Source organism: Chelmon rostratus, chromosome 1 (genome assembly GCF_017976325.1).
Source record: "Chelmon rostratus isolate fCheRos1 chromosome 1, fCheRos1.pri, whole genome shotgun sequence".
Classification (NCBI taxonomy): domain Eukaryota; kingdom Metazoa; phylum Chordata; class Actinopteri; order Chaetodontiformes; family Chaetodontidae; genus Chelmon; species Chelmon rostratus.
The window spans coordinates 17,975,906-17,994,170 of NC_055658.1; the positions used below are offsets into that span (position 1 = coordinate 17,975,906).

Here is an 18,265-nt window from a genome sequence, read left to right on the forward strand (position 1 = left end):
GATTTTTCTGCACACACATTTACCAATATAATTAGTAATTGTTTTCTTTCCTGCCTCCTGCAAGACCACAAAGTCACCTCCCAAACATAAAAAAACCTAATGTCATTCAAGACCACCAGCTGCCATGCAAGGCCCACATCGAACCATCATCTTGCTGGTTTGTATTCCACAACAGATGCTAAAATAGATCCTTTCCTCACCTCACAGGACGCTGCCCCATACTGCCACCTCTTACTGCTATAATCATCTTCCTTCTGGACTCCTGCAAACCCATTTAGCTGGGCACCTCAAGTATTTGCATCAGTCACTGAGGAATGCTTCATCCCACCCTGTCTTCAGTGTTCCCCTGTCACCCCCTATAATCCCATCACCAGCTGCTTGGAGTTGCCTGATTTAAATGCAAAACCTTGCACATACTACATGCCTGCATAATCTAGGTTTCAAACCAGTTTTGACCAGCACAGTACCAGCAATTACTGTTTCAATAGTTTCAAAGGGCTATCATAAGTTGCTTTCAGCTTTGGGAAATAAAATCACTGATTGTGCTGGAAATTACATACAAAACAGGTGCTTGAGCACCACTAGAAAATGTATTCAACTCCTTTATTTAAGTAGTAATGTTAAAACATACTGCAAATAAAGATCACAAGTCCTGCAGTCGCAACTGTACTTTTAAAGTTTGACTGTGCTTTCAGCAAAATAATCTAAAGTGAGATAACGGAGTGAGATTTTATTCCGTATAAGTTTCTTCTTGGTAACTTCAGCAAGGAACTCAAAAAAAGACCCAGTAGATAAGAAGTTCCCCTTAAATCTACTTAATTTTATTTTGCTTTATTTTCTCTTGTTTTTATTGTTTTATCACACGTGTTATTTTTATTTGTGTTTATGTAAAGTACTCTGTGTTGCATTTTATGGACGAATTGTGCAAAATAAATACATTTTATTACTGTTATTATTATCATTATTATGTATTCTTTGCACATCTGGGAAGGTCTAAAGCAAAAAAAAAAACCATATTTTATGAGTAGATGCTTGAATATGTTTACGCTACAAGGAGGCCTCAATTCAATCTTAACTTTTAATCTAATTTTCTTCTTTTTAAAGTCACAAGATGTGTCTCTTTATATAGCCATGTCTGTCTTTTATCGTCTTTTTCTGTCCAATCTAAGGTACTTTGGATCAACAAATAAACTTGTTTATTATCTGTTAGAAAACGGAAGAGTAGTAAAAAAAAGAAAGAAAGAACGAAAGAAAAATAAAATACTCACATAATGTGCAGCTATTTTCGAGCTGTGCTGTAACGCAGTATGTTACAGCTTATCAACTGCAGCCTTTTACAGTTTACCGCTTCCGGTTAGTCGTTTGGTTCAGATTGACCTTCCTGCGCCACCGTAGCAATGATAAACACTGACAAGCAGCTGTTCCTACAGTATTACGTTACAGAGCTCACGTGTAGGCTTTGACTGCGTGTAGTTTCACCGAGAAAAGATCATTTATTTCACTAGAAACACAATGGAGCCTGCTATAGTCATAAAACCCGGTAGGTTAAATGTTCGTCACTCTTGTTCTGTCGTTAAAAATGAGCGTCGATGCTCGCCAGTGTGGAGCGGTGGTAAACATCTCGCTGCCTCGACTCGTTTCACTTTGTCATGAAGTCTTCCCTTGTTTTCTGTGCAGGAGCGTCGAAGTGGGACATTCGTCAGAAAGTTTGGGACTACATCGAGGAGAAGAACCTGGCCAACTTCCCGAGGCCTGTTCACAACAGAATCCCAAACTTCAAGGTAGGTTAAAGCCATGCAGGACCAACACCGTGTGTGTGTGTGTGTGTGTGTGTGTGTGATCCAACTGAAATAAACTGCCATGTCCACTGTTATATATACTTTGTCGACATGGTTATGGAGGTCTGTTGCTTAGGCTCCATCAGTTATCCGCTTTTTCATTCATTTGAGTTTTATCTCCTCACTCTTGCTCGTTAAGTGCTTTTGCATGAGGGCCACGTGCACACAGGCCAATGGCAACGCTGAGAGTGTGTTACAAATATGAGAACAAACAGGATCATGAAACAGACTAATTATTTTAAGGCCAGCTACAAAACTATCTCTCATTTATTAATGGTGCAGTTTGTGGAGGGCACGGTTGGTAGTTTAAAATCAGCAGAAGAAGTCTGGTGATCTGCTTTGATATTCTGCCTTTCCATAAAGCAAAGCATGCAGGCTGTCTTACAGAGCTTGGTTTTTCTCATTCAAACAAATATATAATTTCTAGAGCAAAGTAATCTCTTCCTGTCTGGGTATGTAAATTACTATAGTAAACACTGACAGTCTCTACTAACTGATAGAGGAAGGTAAATCATTGCTTCAATACTGACACCAGGGTGTCAGATTTACACAGCAAGCTGACTGAATGGACATTCTCAAATTTTAAATGAGGGCTGTAACTAATGATCATTTTCACTGTTAATTAATCGATTAGTTGTTTGGTCTATAAAATGTCAGAAAATTGAGTTTCCAGTGTTTCCCAAAACCCAAGATGAAGTCCTCAAACGTCTTATTCTGTTCACAACTCAACTTTCTTAAAAAATGAATCATTGCAGCTCTATTTTGAATGATTACCGGCTGTCCTGTCCTGTGCATCTTGCGTCTCTTTTGCTGTGTACTCACTGGCCAGGGTGCGGTTCAAGCATGCAACAGGCTTGCAGACCTGCAGGAGTTCAAGTCCAGCCAGACAGTCAAAGTAAACCCAGACAGACCCCAGCAGCAGGCACGCTTTGTCACTCTTGAAGTAAGTTGACTTGTTGGAAAAAGCCCTTATGCCCCCCCTCTCCTCTCAACCAGGGTGCTTTCACAGCCTGTGGCAGGGTGTCTGAGCTGCAGGTGTTCACACACACAGCTGAGGTGAAGGTGGATCCTGATAAACCTCTGGAGGGTGCCCGCCTGGCAGTGCTACAGGTAGCACTGCACTGTGGAGAAAAACACCAAGAAGAGAGCCTCAGGCTGTATCACAGGAATATATTTACTGTTTAATCTGTTTAAATAATGTGCATATAGCAGTTTAAATTAGAAACAGTGATAGAAATTCTGAATTTTTCAGCAAGCATTACACATCCTCTATTAGACTCAATAAGCTGCTTAATAAGGTTATAAGTTTCTGTATTCAGTCCTTACTTTAAGCACATCATTGCTTTACTGCTGAATTTGAATGTACATAATATTAACTAATTATAACCATAAAAGTCTGGTGGATAATGTTTGGGGTTATGTTTGCAGGCGCGGAAAACTTTATTGGTCCCAACTCCTCGTCTTCGCACCGGCCTTTTCAATAATATTACTCCTCCCCAAGGGGCCAGCAAAGAACAGCTACGCATATGTTCCTCCTCGCAGGTTCGGACTTGCTGATTGTTCTCTTGACTTTAATGATCATTTTCACCCAGGATTCCATTATGATTCATATTTAACCTATTCTTATGTTTTCTTCCCTCGCTGTCTTCTGAACCTCCTCCTTCAGGGTGTGAAAGACTTCAGCGTGCCCGTCGGCCTGGATGCGAAGGTGAAGGTAGACCTGGTGGTGGTCGGCTCTGTGGCGGTGTCAGAGAAAGGTAACTGTTAGTTGGCACTTTCACCTAGTTAAATACTGGGGGCCTAAAGATACTGCACATTTGCTCCACTAAGAGATGATCAGTTAGTATAAAGATATGCCTAATAATAATGTACAGTATCTGTTTATTTATGGAGCTCAATGGTGTTTTATAAATATGGTAGATTAACATTGAACTGTATAGTGGATAAATGTTTTTAATACTATTTCTAAAATACTTGCACGACAAGTAAAACCAGACCCCCCAGCCATTCTTTTTTTAATTGATCTGAGTCAATGAGTGGTCTCTCATCAGCTCACTTACCTTCTTAAGTTCTGTCTCATGTTTGCTAAGAAGTGTATATAATGCTGTGGAAGGGAATGACGTACCTAATGTTAAAATGCTGCTCGCTGACCTTGTAAACATGCTGGAGGTGGAGAGGGTTAGATGACTGATTCAACATCTGGAGGGAAAATTTACCAAGCCTCATTTTAAACACTGTTCCCTTTAGGGCCTCTGGGTTCTTGTTTGTCGGGATGAGAGGGTGGGATAATCATTTTACAATTTAACCAGGTTTTGAGACATTGTATATATATATATATATGTGTGTGTGTGTGTGTGTGTGTGTGTGTGTGTGTGCGCGTGTGTGCGCGTGTGTGTCAGAGAGAGTGCATCTACTGTCCCTCTCTGTTGGCTTGTTTGTTTCAGTCTCTTGTCTGAAACAAAATTCAGTTTGTTTTAATTATAGGTTCAGTTATGTCCCCTTGTTAGAAAATACTTCTTGTTATTTCAAAGTTATTTTTTTCTGTTTCTTTATTATTGCAAAGCAAAAAAACAAAAAAACAGTGTGCGTATCTTATTTGTAATAGTTGGCAACTGCACCACACACCTCAATAAGATATCTTAAACAAAAAAGACCAATTTCACTGTACGGACAATAAAATACAGTATATCACATAAACAGCAGTTGAAGCGTGTGTGTGGCCTGAGTTGTTGCTGATTTAGAGAACTTCGAAATTATTTATTTCAGTTTAAGTACTAATGACTGGTAAGACTCTGTATGAGCAGCAAAACCAGCGTCGTTCTACCCTGTTTTTATGTGTTGTGCAGTGTAATGAACATCAGACTCTGCTGCAGCAGTACTTTGAAGATTACAAGTTATATCTTACAGGGGTGGTTAATTACACTGTGGAACATGACAGGAGACTGAAAGGACATGTCATGTGACAAAAGTCATATTAAATATTGTGTTGTGATGTGTTTCGAGCCCTCTGAGGCACCAGGACATCCTGTCAGAGAGATCTGAAGAGGAACAGAAATGAGAATGGGGGCAGATGAGCATAATCAGATCCATTTCGCTCCTTGTTCCGTGTTCTGCCCTCCATGTAAATTGTCCCATCACTCACAATGCATTTTGACCCTCGTTTCAAAGTGCCGGAGATAACCGATGCGGTGCTGCGGTGTAACAGACATGTTTACCAGAATGCATACATTTCCAAATGGCTCTAAGTGTGCAGGGCCACATGGTTCTCATAAAGCCTTTGTTGCACAGGGCTCGTCCATGTCCCCGTCAGTCTACATTTAATTAGCTTGTTTTTATGAATTGAAAACATTACTACAGCCGCCCTCAACATGCATGTACATGTATAATAATTCAGTACGGTTTTTAGATTAAAACCTCTGCTTCAGAGTGTTTTTACAAAAAGCTGAATGTGATGCAGATGCTGGATCTGTGAGATAGTTTAAGCAAGGAAGCATAAAGCAAAACCTGCCTTTAAAGATATTCTTTTGGTCCTGTGTTCTCCTGTAGGCTTTCGGATTGGGAAAGGAGAGGGCTATGCTGACATGGAGTATGGCATGATGGCCTCAATGGGAGCTGTGGATGAGTCCACTGTGGTGGTTACTGTTGTCCATGACTGCCAGGTTAGTTATTCCATCATCATCTTATTTTCTTCATGGAACTTTCTTTTATCTTGTCCAGCGCAGGTGAAATTATTGTTTAATAAAAGTTATTTGCACTTTGAGTCACTTTATCAAGTAAAAACCTGTTGAACACCATAGAATTGTCACTTGTCAAGTGCTGCTTGCTACATCCACAGCAGAGAGATAAATTTATCCTTTTATCTCTTTTTAGTATTTTTTCAATTCATCAGTTTACCGTGTAGTGTGTAAAATGTCATAAATAATGGCGAATGCCTGACAAGAAATCCAAACTTCAACTTGCGCTTGTGTGGGTACGCACATATTTTAGAAGTAATTTTAACTTGACAATTTGTTTGAAGCACATAATTTTCCTCTCTCTTAAAATTGTAAAAAACAAACAAAAAAACCCCCCACATGATTAATGAATAACGTGTTATTTGGGTGCTAATTGGGGTATTTGTTGCTTTCAGGTGGTGGATATTCCAGAGGAGTTAATAGAAAGTCATGACCTGACGGTGGACTACATCCTCACACCCACCAGAGTTATTCAAACTAAATGCCAGCTCCCCAAACCACAAGGAATCATCTGGACTAAGGTAAACTGAAAGGACTTGCCTTTGCTGTATGTAGTCTTACAGTAAGTCCAACACAGAGCGAGAGAGTGCCAGACTTTTATTTCTGGTGATTCTATGTGATTTTACAAATATTGTATTGAAAAACATCCAAGGTGCCCTCTAGAGCCAGTGTTTGATTTGTCCACTCTGGGCCACTGTAGAAACATGGCGGGGCAACATGGCGGAGGACCTCTCCCTCTGTAGTATAAAAAGCTCATTCTAAGGTAACAAAAACACAACGATTCTTATTTTCAGGTGATTGTACTCTAATGAAAACATGCTTATGAGTATCATATTCCATATTCTGCCAACAGACCCCCCTAAATCTTACACACTGGTCTTTTAAGATGTTGTATAAATGTAATGAGAAACATGGAGGCAAGGGGGTCTCCTTCAGACTGAGTAAATAAGCATTTTACATACATAATATGATTCAACTTGTTTAATCCGTTGTTGAGATAAAGGGTGACGTAAAAATAAAACCATCTTTACAGATTCAAAACCTTTAAAAACACATACAAATAAATTGTCTTGTCTGTGGGACATTATGCATAAAGTTTAGTGTAACAAGCACAATTTTTGTTAAACACTTTGTTTAACAAAAACTTATGCTTCTTGTACACCTAATCTGACTACAGATCTTCATGACTCTTTCAGTGGAACAGATATTAGCTCACTGTATTGTACGGAGAGGCTCTGTCCAGAGTCCCAAACAAAATCCTGAGCCTCTCTGCCCAGAAACACTGCCCTCTGGTGGACATGTAATGACACCACACTTCACCAGAGGACTCTACTATTCATGCTGCTTCTCAGTATAGTTAATTTCTCTGTGCTATAATAATTCTCTCTTCTACGACACATAACTCCCAGGTGTAAACAGCTGCAAAACTGGAAAACACTGGGGCCCAAGAAAACAAAGTAATTCTCTGTGTGTGTATAATTTTAAAAACACACTTTATCTTCTGTATATATTAGAATGTGAATCTGGACCTTAAACTGCTTCTGATTTACTGACACCAGCAGAGAGATGTGTTGTGTTTTTCCACCTGATAATTTGTCTTTAATTAGACGTGATAGGGACATTATTCTTAGCATGTGCAGGGTCTGAGTGTAACCTCTGGGTTCCTTAAGACATGCTTGTAAGTAAACAGGACCCAGTGACCTCACTGGCAGGAAGGGCATGTCTGATCATCAAAGGCTCCTCTGCCCAGCCAGCTTGGCTCTGCAGGGGCAGGGGAACGACGGGTCAAACAGGCCAGTGTAAAAACAATAGCCCCGTATATCCTTTACAGGACTGGTCAGCATCAAAGGCTGCCAAGACACTTAAAGGCCCAACAAATCAAGAGAGCAGTCTTTATTTTTAACTGCTTGGGAAGTGAAATGTCCTGCTGCTATAAAGATAGTTATTGCTATAGCATGGGCTGTGAGCAGGATGGAATAACACTAATTAATTTGTCAGCTTTCGCTTTGTTGTGACTTGAATTCATTGGTAGGTACGGGCATTGGCTCAGAGCAGGGCTCTTTGCTGTGTGTGAGCGTCCCTTCCCTTTGAGCCTTACTGAGCCTGTCCAGTTTTGTGTCTTCAGCTGGACACAGAAAAGCTGGAGAGGATCCCCATCCTGAAGAAGCTGCGTGCTCAGGAGGAGCAGGCTGGAAAGGATGTAACACTGGGGGCCGCGCCTGTTGCAGCAGAGCCCGGTGTGCAGACTGCTCAGCCCAGAAGACAAACCAGACAGAGGCCAAGACAGAGCACGCAGCAGGGTCCCGAGGGAGAATCCAGACAGGATAGAAGAGCGCAGTCAGAACAGGAAGCCAGACAGCGCCCAGCTAGAGTGAGGAAAGAAAGAAGAGGAGATGTAGGTGGAGGTAAAGAGGGAGAAATCAATGAGAGAGGAAAGGGAAGAAGAGGAGGGAATGTGAAGGAGAAGGGCCCAGAGGAGGGTGGAAGTGAAGTCATGTCTCAGCGTAAGCTCCCTCTGAGTGTGACCACAGTGTACCTGGGCGGTATCCCTGCTGGCCTGCGAGTCAGTGAGCTGAAAACTGCCCTCAGAGAGAGGGAGGCCGCCCCGCTCAGGCTCACCTGGCAGGGAGCTCAACACAGGGCCTTCCTGGACTACAGCGACCCACAGACTGCAGAGCAGGCCCTGGCGGCTCTGCAGGATCTCAGCCTGAATGGTCACAGTCTGCAGGCTGAGCTGGCCAAGAGCCAGCGGGGAGGCAAGAGGTCCGGACAGTCCAATAGGAGGCCGAGACCACCAGCGGCTCCGAAAACTAAAACAGTACCAGATACTAAGAGTGACAGCAATGAAATGACTGAGCAGTAACAGCAGCAGGCAAAACGCTACATGACGTGAAACGCCTTAAGATAGATAGATCTATCATATCATACATGACGTGAAACGCCTTAAGAAGGTTTAGTTAGTTTGTTTTTTTTAATATTTCTGGATTTATAGGTTGACCTCAATTACTAATAAGCTTAACAGAATATTTGAAATATGCAATGGCTGAACTTCAGCATCATAAAGCATTGCACTAGAACAGTGATTTAAACACTTCACAGAACTTAACCAGTTATCTGTGTGCCTTGTTTCTTCACACACACCTCCTGGTCTGTGTGTCCCTACAGCCTTCTTTCCTTGAAGGTGGTTTTTGGGGTAATTCAGTATTTTGTTAGAATAAGTGTTGAGTGAATTTTACAAGTAGAGTACATTTTATTTCCAGCCGTCAGTATTATCTCCTCCAACAAGATCACGTTTTCAAACCTGTTTGTCTGCCTGTTGGTTAATTCCGAAACACTGAACTAAGGCCATGGGCCAAAGAAGAACAGGTTCGTTTTTGTTGCAGATAGCGCCACCATGTGGCCATTTAATCAATTCATGAAATCCTGAGGACTCCTGAGCCATGAAGCCTTAGAAGAAAAATGATCAATTCCTTGGTCTAACATTTACATATTCACACTAATGTTCGACCACACAGATTTTCCACCATTTGAATGTTTTATGTAAAACATATTTTTTGCTATTTCGACAAATTTGATCCAATCTTCACAAAACTTGTTATGTTTGACTGACTCTAAAAACCTGATTCTTTTTATTCCATTGCCATCTTGTGAGATAGATGTGGCCCATTTGACATCAACTGCCATAAATCTGGAGCATATTGTGCAGTTTCAACCTAATTTAGAGCACATGCAAACATATTAGCAAGTTGTTTGGCCACATTGATTACAGACTCTGTACACGCTACAGTAATATAATATATTAAATGTGACCCTGGATTTAAGTATTTTCTAAACATCAGTGTCATTGCCTATCTGTGTATTTTGACTTACTTATTCTAAACATCTAAACCTATTTTATTAAAAAAAAAAAAAACAGACGCAGAGGCTTGTGCAGCCTTGTTGGAGCTGTACTTTTTGCTTTTTGCTTGCTTAGGTTTTTTCAGAATGTTTTGCTTATAGACATTGTACATTTCAACAGTGATATTTGTATGTTTTATTAATAAAAGTGACATATTCATTGTATTCTGTGTGGTCAGGTAAGGAAGATACGCTGCAATGCCTGAATGAAGTGTTGTAGTGCTGATGCATCTGTTTGGAACACATAATAACTTTCTCTACTAAAGCGTTTGACTGCACTCCCGGCTTACTGTCTTTTGTTTTTAAACAAAATTGTGAGGTATCCTAAGTATTTGAGGGATGTTGCATCTTCACATTGTCTTGCAGCATTTCAGAAATGACACTGAATGCGCTTTTGGGAGATGATTTTGCAAACTTTGAAAAAACTACATTGCTATAGTCCAGTTGTAACAAAGCCTGTACCTCAAACTCTCCGTTTAAATAACACGGCTTGTTCTTCTGAAGAGTAATTAAACCTAAACATGACATCCCAGACCACTGATTGGATTTTGACAAAACTCAGGGGGCTGATGCATCTCACACTAATGCAAAACAAATAATTTCATGGTCAATGTTGTAAAACTTAAAATTGTTGTAACTGTCACAGCAGTGATTTTGAGCGAACTATGGATTATGCAGCCACATAGTGTTTATTTGATGGGTAACGCGTCATTTAGGGTGAAAATCTATTGCTGCCTTGTTCTGGGAATCTGTCTACAATAGTGCTGGTTTGGTTTCAACAAAAGATGAACCCAAAGTGAAAGCGAGTCGCACTGCACTCATCCAGATTTAAGCACCCAGTAACCTGCACCCTGTGCCTGTGATGTTAGGTTTCTGCGTCTCTGGTAACTGATTGCTCTCCTGTCAGTCTGCAGCACCACACAAGTGTCCTGTTTTCACTGAAGTCTCGATAGTGTTGAGACACAAGCACACAGCGTGTCTGTCTGCACAGAGCAGGCCTCTGGCTTTTTATGGAGCTGTCATCCAGGCCTGGTAAGGTAACAGCTGTGAAGTCCCATCTCACTCCCTCAGCTCCGCCAGAGCGCTGAAGCTCAGCAAATGTCATCAGTTTGTTAATGCGCTGCTCCTCTGCTGCTGAGCCTTCTCATCCCTGTGCTCCATGGCATGCTCATTTTACTGGGGTTCAGTCAGTGGTCATGTTATGAGATTTCAAAGTCGTAAAACAGTGTGCTTACGGCCTGAAGTACACGTGTGTGTGCAAACACGCCTCAACAGCATTAGCTACAAAATAAAATGAACACATCTTAAGACATCTTGAATTACCATTGGGTTACTTTAACTTTCAAGAGGTGTGCAGTGTGTGGAAATAGACCATTGACCTCCATGTTTTTTTATGTTAAGAGCACCTGGTATTTTTTTCAACATCACAGACTAAACTAAATAAAAATTATTTCATATCTTTAGTAGCTGGTAAAACAAAATATTCAGAATTTTGCAACTGCTGTAATAAACAAGTAACAAGGAATGCAGTGAAGAGCATTTAGGAAAATTCACTCATGTGCCTTTTGTAATATAGCCAGTGGCTGTGGTATTTCCATGGTGTGAGAGGACATTCATTTATTCAATAGTGGTGCAGGTTTCACTGGATCTTACTGCCGTGCCTCTGTAATACATTTTTAGGTTGATTTTTCCGAAATATATAAGAAAGGAAGAGTGTTTTTAAGAGAAGAAACAAATCTTTTCTCAACAATTTATGTCAAACCCAATGATCTTTTTTTGTGTTATTTTGGGATTTTTATTTTCTTAAAGCCCAGTCTTTGTCAAAAACTTTTTGCATTTTGAACCCTTGAGCTATTCAGCAGAAACATCCTTTGGACTAAATGTATCTGAAGAGGACAGCTGTAAATGTACCAGAGCTGCAGGTTTTCACCCTGTAACTCAACACAGATCAGTTCCCCGCTTCATTTCTTGCGCCTTAATTGCACACGCTCACGCTCACGCTCTAACACAGAGGGCATCATTTGGGTGACGTTTAAAACCATTTACTTAAAATCTATAATCAATTAATTAATGGTTTTCGGGGAAATCGGATTTATTAATTTAATGTCAGTTTACACAAACAGGCCTGACCTGCTCCTGCCAGGTGAAAACAGACAAGACGCCACTGTGATATTTCTATAATATTTTATGCAGCGCTACTGTGGTACTAGTGTGGACCTTACATGCAGATTGTGTTTTAAGATTTTGGCTTCAGTATCACCAAATATTTTGCAGGTTAATCCCAGGTGAGGTCAGTTTACCCTTCTTATTAGTTTTATTGATGAATGAATTGCAAGCATATACATTTATGTGAGAATCCTGTTTAACTATTAGAATATTGCCTCACCCTTTATGCATTTTTTCCTTCCTGATTTTGGGCTGATTGTGTAATAATGCTGGCAGAGTTAAGATTTACAGAGAAATCTGTTTGCAGTGCCCCCCCTCAAAAAAGCCCCATGAATTCTGGGTGCATAAAGAAATCGAAATTAGCCTTGTTTTTTGTGGATTTGGACTTAAACAGTCCAACAGATATATTTTATTTCTTACAAAGGATTTGTTGTAATATAGCCTAAAGATCAGCCCTCATTGATGGACCCTTGCTAATTTTCCTAGCAATATACAAGTATACAGTGCTGAAAGTAAAGGTCTACATATATCTAACACAAACGACATAACAGTGCTTACAATATATCCTCAATTTTCATTTTAAAACAAATATCAAGCGTCCTGACAAATATTGCCAATAAAGCATATACCTCCTTGGCCAATTCGCCTGAAATTAAAATATGTAGGCCTACTGAATAAATAAAAGGTTGCGCTTATAGGCTATTCAAAAAGTGCCTTCATTTTTACACAGTATGGACACATATATGCGATGTCCATAGTTGTTCATTTCGAAATTCAACGTTGGTATGAAAGTCCAAAAAGAAAAGAGAAAAGAGCGTCAGTCTAATTTGTCAAAGGAAAGAAAAAGTAGAGGTTTAGACGGAGAAAATGGACGTGTGCATTTTTACATTGGCCTACGTTAACAAGAAGAATAAACATGAACAAAGATGAGGAGTGGTAGTCATCCGCTCTGCAGGACTAAGTACCAAACAGCAGCAGGGTTTCATACAGCCAGTCTTTACCCCGCCGTTCGATGTTGATGGCATGAAAAAGGTTTTATTATTATATATTATTATTACGTGGTTGCTTTGTGATTGGCCTGTCTCCGCGTCTCTGTCGCTGATGTGTCACGCGGCACAGATAAGTAGTCCGCTCTAATAGAAGCAGTGAGCTGTCTCCGGGGCCAAGCCGGGCCGGGCCGGGCCGGGCCGCTCTGCTCTGTCTCTCAGTGGTTTTTTACTCGTTTGTTCTCGTTTCACTCTGCTGCGTGGCTCAAGTCTGCGACACCGTCCTCTGCCCTGCACGTTGTCCGCGGACGCATCACATGACGCACGGCTTGATGTCCTGGTAGGCGACCTGTTGGTGGTGGTAGTACGAGCTGCTGCTCGGTGAGTGCATCGCCGAGGACGTCATGGCGTTGAACGAGAAGACGAACTCCTTTCGGTCGCACATGCTCGGAGACTGGGAATGGTACCGAGGAATACCTGCGGAAAAAGGTGTTTCACAGGTTAAACCAATGACGAGCTGTAATGTCACAAGGTTTGACCGTTTCTAAGAATGGGGTTAAAGCTCTGAAAAAACATCTAAAATAGAAAAATCATCATTTATATAAATACTTTCTGCAGGTTGTAACTGTTAACTGTCAATTATCCATGATAGACGTTTCCTCTTAGAGCAGCCATAACCTTGACTTTGATTTTCAGGATCCATTCGCAATAAAAGGCGTTTTAACATTTAATACTAATACTAATAATAATAATAATGGTAAATTGTTAAAATAAACGAGTGTCTATCCTGATACTTGTGTTTTTCCACACCTGCTCTGCTATGTTTTTTTTGTTTTTTTGTTTTTTTTTTTTTTGAGAAAGGAGGCCCTACAGCCGAACATTCTCTCGAAAATCAATAATTATATTATTATATTTGAGGAGCAATCCTGCATGCCTAATTAATTTGATCTGTGCAGGCCGGATATCGAGCTTCTCTCTGTTTCTCTTCACTGGCATACAAGTGTGTATTCCTCCAAGACCCGCAGTCCATTTAGCAAGCACGATTAAGATTGTCAAAAGAGGGAGGCGGGCTTGCAGGGCTAATTGACAGTGGCCCTCTTGCACGCCAGTCCCGGAGGACTCGGGGCCTGGGGCGAGGCAGGCTGACCCTCACCGCGCTTGTTTTTCTTGTCCGGAGATTGGCACGGCTCTAAGATGTCCCGGCAGACTGTCCCTGCCCTCTCGTGCCTCTCTCTCTCTTTCTTTATAACCATTTCCAGAGACAAAACCCGTGCGCGTTCGAACGCCCCTGCGCGCTTGATTTTATTTTGGAGTAATGCGCTCTGTTTAATTGGGAGCACTACAGTGACGAAGCGTAATTTTCGTAGGAGAAAATACATGGTTTCATTTAGTTGCACCATATTGCACATGTTGCACTTAAAGCATTTGCTTTCTTCTTCCGCTTTGCAGCTAAGATAGAGATAAGCTGGTGTTTAGAGACAGGAAAATAATTACAGAGATAATTAAACAAGGTTATGTGAGGCCGTGTGTGTTTCCATTAGGCCCACGTTTGGGGAAACTGTTGTTTTAATCTGTGAAGCAGCAGGCTTGACCGTAGAAAATATTATTTTGACACGCCAGTAATTAAATGCTTTGGTAGCCTGCTTATTAAATATCCCTGCATCATATTTCTTCCTGTGATTTCACCTTTTCCACATGTTTTCTGCAGTGTTTTGAAGGAGATCAGTTAAAGGTGAAATGGTACCACTGATCTTACCTTGTAAATCTGTAGTACTGTGGCCGTTCTGGTGCAGGTACGACTGGTCTAGTGAATGTGTGGGCAAGCTCGGCTGCAGTGGGTTTGCCCCTGGATTACAGGGGGACAGAGGCTGCTGCTTTATGTAGGAGGCCCCGTTATTCAGCGAGGCCGAGGGGGCCGGGGCCCACGCCGAGGCTGAGCTCGAGTAGACCGGGTGAGGCTCCATGACTCCTCCGCTGGTGAGCAGTGGAGAGGCGGAATTGTCGTGGTGGGGATAATCACTCCCAGTGGATCCTGTACAACTTCCCATGTAGGAATGTCCACTGTTGGTCGACAGGTGTGACATGGTGTGCCCGGACAGACCCATTCCCTCCATGTTACCTGCCAAGTGTCCATTCATCATCCCAATCCCGCTGTCCAGAGGCAAGCTGTTGGGCGTACAGGATAGGCCCCCGCCGCTCCCCTGGAAGTTGTAGGACTCGGGGATGTGGTTGAATCCCAGGCCGTTCATCATGCTGTACATGGGCTTCAGCGCCTGGCACTTGCGCCTAAAACCCCTGGGTCTCCTTCTGAAGGAGCCTTCCTCGAACATAAACTCACTAGCCGGGTCGATAGTCCAGTAATGGCCCTTCCCTGGCCGGCCGAGGCCCTTGGGCAGCTTAATGAAGCATTCGTTCAGGGACAAGTTGTGACGCACGGAGTTCTTCCATCCCTGGTATGAGCCCCTGAAAAACGGGAAACGGCTCTGCAGGAACTGGTAGATTTCACTGAGCGTCAGGCGCTTGGTTGGCGAGCTCTGGATAGCCATGACTATTAGGGCTATGTATGAATACGGGGGTTTCTCTGGTCTGCGGATCCCTGCGTTCGTCTTTTTGGTTTTCGTAGTGGAGGAGGCGGTTTCCATCACCGCCGTCTGTCCGTGCGGCTTCTCCGGAGCCGACATCGGGCTGCTCTGAGCAGGAGTCTGCGCTGGGGGCTGCTGGACCTCTGCCGTCATTAGTTAAATTTAGTCTTCGAGATGACGAACGAAAATGGTTGATGTCCACCTTTCCACCGACAAACACTGCAAAAACTGGATACTAATTCGCTGACATAAAGAGGTAAAAAAAAGAAAAGAAAAAAAGTCAAACTGTCGGCAAACTTAACGCACGAGCCAAAGGCGAGAGCGTCTTCTTGACTCTGACTTGTTCCCGCTGATTCAGTCCTACAGCAGTCTGAAGCCGAACCGCCTTGTTCGAAATGGGATAAGGAGCAGAACAGGAGCCGCTTTCCACTTCAGTTGGTGTGTTGTCGTGCGTCCGAGGAGCTCACTTTTTACTTATCTGTTGCCATCAGCGCATTGGAAGCTGGATGTCTTGGCCATCCTAATGTTGGGACCCGCCCAGTTCCCTCCTACTCTAGTGGTGGGCTGCAGTGCACATCTGTGTGCGTTCACTTTTCAGGGAAATGTTTTTCCCCTTTCCTTACATTGAAATAGGGAATTTATCTCCAATATAGCCTGTAGTAAACTATAGAATATTTTATGATAGAATTGAACGATGCGGCTCGGGCTGGCTGATAATATATTACACGATCACATAGTGATAGTAACTCGACTGGTTTGGGCCTTTAGATGCAGACTTGCATTGCCTTGTTGTCTAATATGACTTAATTTTATTTTTATTCTTATTTGAACACTGAATACTGGGATATAAACTGTGTAGATTCACAAACTTGCTGTACAAGCAGCGTCTCTCCATTTCAGGCCAGTTGATGCACCAACACGGCAAATGGGTCACGTCTCCATACTTATTAAACTTGTGAAATATTTTATAAAACATTTTTAGTGCATGAAAAGCGTTTACCAGAGAGCATGCCCCTCATATTCAAAACCACCCTCCCGATTTCTGTAAAAGATAGACAGGAACATGGGCAGGATGTTTATACAGCAAAATGTAAACATTTTCCGTGGCCTTCTTTAAATAAAAAATCAAGCAAAAGCCCCGTTTAGATCAGCTAATACTCAATCTGATGCGATATGCCCGTCTGTTCGCAGCGTAGATGTTGGACGTTTTCATACATGAATATTGTTTGTGTAATGCAGTCATAATATTTACGCAGGGACGCAGGAGGAGTGAGGTGGAAGCTCTGCGGCACTGTGTGCACAGAAACTCGGACGGGGACTTGAGATCGACTCCTGCAGGCAGTTTACCCTCGAATGATCCAGGAATTAAGGTAAAGTGAATCGATCACTTTTCAGTCAGAATATCACCTTCAGATCCGTGGCCGCTTTAATTTGGTGCCACGATAGTGAACATGGAAAGCTTGGTTTGTTTTATATGTCATCATATCGTGTAGGATAACCAGAAAAGGAAATTATGCCACAAGCTCTACAGAATGTTTTTGCTTTAACTGAGTTGTAATTCACTCAGAGGGAGACGCGCACCAGTCTGTTTGTTTGTGTTTCCAAAGTCGAAAAGCTTAATTTTGCTTCGTTTTACTGCCTTTTATACAGCTGTGAGTGAGAGCTACTGAAAGACGATCAGTCCATAACCTAAAACTGTTGACAGTAGGTTGCTTATTGTTCCCTGGAGATCTCGATAGCTGCAGTCTGCAGCCTTTTGCCTCTCCGTGGGTTCAGTTAGTTGAGCTTGTTGTGCCTTAATGTTTCGAGTGGATGCTTACGACTGTTGCTTTTGACACAATGGAAAATAACACCGGAGAAAATAGTGGAAGAATATTTTTGCTCTGTGCGTAAAACTAGACAGTGTTTGGAGACTTTGTTGCCTGTGCGTAAAGGTCACCAATAGCTTCGGTAATATTTTTTTTCCGTAAAATAATGTGGCAGCATGCTGAGAAGTCTATTTTGAAGAAACATATTTGAAATCAATTTCGATTTATAACTGAAATATGAAATAGTTTATTGATGTTTACCGGAACTGTTCATCCCCCAAAACACGCGATGCCTTTTTTTGTCCCAGGCAGTTTGGCACATGGAAAGCGAGAACACAATTCATTGTCAAATTTTCATTGTCAGCCCGAAGGTGACAGACGTGCCACTGTTAGTTTTTGCTGTTGCAGAGGAGATTTAAGCCCATGGATAAATGAATGTAAGTATTGTTTTAACCGGTGCCTGCTCGGCCTCTCGCCTGGAGTGAGGGCCACACATTTATCAGCGTAGGGGACCACCCAGCGCGCACCGGGGGCAGGCGCGCTCCCGTCCTCTCTCTGCCCACTGCATTTAATTACCGCTGATGACTTCATTCCATTAGCCACCCCCCACCCCCCATATGCTCATTCGCCCCATGTCATGTTATTCTTTCTTTGTTATATGTAGGCCTTCATACATATATATTTCTTTTATTTTTTCATGTCCATTCAAAGCCAGTGTCCGTGCGTAAATGTTTACGCAAACCATCAGTATTAAATGGTGATGCGCTACTCCCCACTGCATTCTTCTTTCACGAGTAAAAAGCCCCAAATCAGTTATTTTTTATTACCTACTATGGAAGTTTTAATGTTCAGCAGTGATAAGACAACGATCGATCAGAAATAACAAGTTTCCTCATAATAAAATAATGCACTTCATCAAGATCATCAAAAATTTTGATGTTTTCAATATATCCAGAATTTAAGAATATTTTTTCCCCTTCAGAGGAAGCAGCTGCTTATAAAAGCGTCGGTGGCAGATTACGGTCGTCATTACTGAGGCTTGAGTCCCGAGGTCAGAGCTTCCCTGTTACTCCATCGCAGACGAAGTCATGCACTTTTCCATGACGTCCCATCATGAAATATTTGACAGCGCTGCATCCTCAGGAATGCTCGGCCACTTAGGTGGAGGTACACCGCAGAGTGCACAGTCCTGACAGGCTTTCCGGACCGTCTACCGTTATTTACTGCACTGAAACCAATTCTGGACCCCTTTAA

At 42.1% G+C, this 18,265-nt stretch overlaps 2 protein-coding genes and 1 long non-coding RNA gene across 4 annotated transcripts in view; 2 read left to right on the forward strand and 1 right to left on the reverse strand.

The window, feature by feature from the left end:
• The first annotated feature begins 1,405 nt into the window (after window positions 1-1,405).
• Window positions 1,406-9,737, forward strand: mthfsd (methenyltetrahydrofolate synthetase domain containing). Of its 2 annotated transcripts, none has more exons than XM_041933300.1 (8): window positions 1,406-1,540; window positions 1,678-1,781; window positions 2,668-2,781; window positions 3,267-3,380; window positions 3,505-3,595; window positions 5,385-5,497; window positions 5,968-6,093; window positions 7,698-9,737. In XM_041933300.1, the coding sequence occupies exons 1-8, from the start codon at window positions 1,513-1,515 to the stop codon at window positions 8,433-8,435; spliced, it is 1,428 nt and encodes a 475-aa protein (XP_041789234.1). In that variant the 5' UTR covers window positions 1,406-1,512; the 3' UTR covers window positions 8,436-9,737. The 2 variants fall into 2 exon arrangements, with proteins under 2 accessions (XP_041789234.1, XP_041789225.1); XM_041933291.1 differs by lacking the exon at window positions 2,668-2,781 and adding an exon at window positions 2,835-2,948.
• Window positions 9,525-15,669, reverse strand: foxf1 (forkhead box F1). Its single transcript, XM_041933312.1, has 2 exons — window positions 14,378-15,669; window positions 9,525-13,098 (listed from the first exon to the last, which is right to left on the reverse strand). Exons 1-2 carry the CDS (start codon window positions 15,354-15,356, stop codon window positions 12,935-12,937), a joined length of 1,143 nt encoding a protein of 380 aa, XP_041789246.1. The 5' UTR covers window positions 15,357-15,669; the 3' UTR covers window positions 9,525-12,934.
• A 697-nt stretch (window positions 15,670-16,366) lies between these two features.
• Window positions 16,367-18,265, forward strand: part of LOC121606770 — a 50,874-nt gene continuing 48,975 nt past the window's right edge. The window contains exon 1 of the long non-coding RNA XR_006006848.1: window positions 16,367-16,573. This is a non-coding gene — a long non-coding RNA (uncharacterized LOC121606770). The remainder of the gene's footprint in view (window positions 16,574-18,265) is intronic.

Bases quoted from the DNA above. Each gene is read 5' to 3' on its own strand.
- mthfsd (XM_041933300.1), top strand. From the start codon at position 1,513: ATGGAGCCTGCTATAGTCATAAAACCCG. The intron at 3,381-3,504 runs GTTCGGACTTGC...CTCCTCCTTCAG, and splicing joins GCATATGTTCCTCCTCGCAG to GGTGTGAAAGACTTCAGCGT. The intron at 5,498-5,967 runs GTTAGTTATTCC...TGTTGCTTTCAG, and splicing joins CTGTTGTCCATGACTGCCAG to GTGGTGGATATTCCAGAGGA.
- foxf1 (XM_041933312.1), bottom strand. From the start codon at position 15,356: ATGACGGCAGAGGTCCAGCAGCCCCCAGCGCAGACTCCTGCTCAGAGC. The intron at 13,099-14,377 runs GTAAGATCAGTG...CTTTTTCCGCAG, and splicing joins CAGTACTACAGATTTACAAG to GTATTCCTCGGTACCATTCC.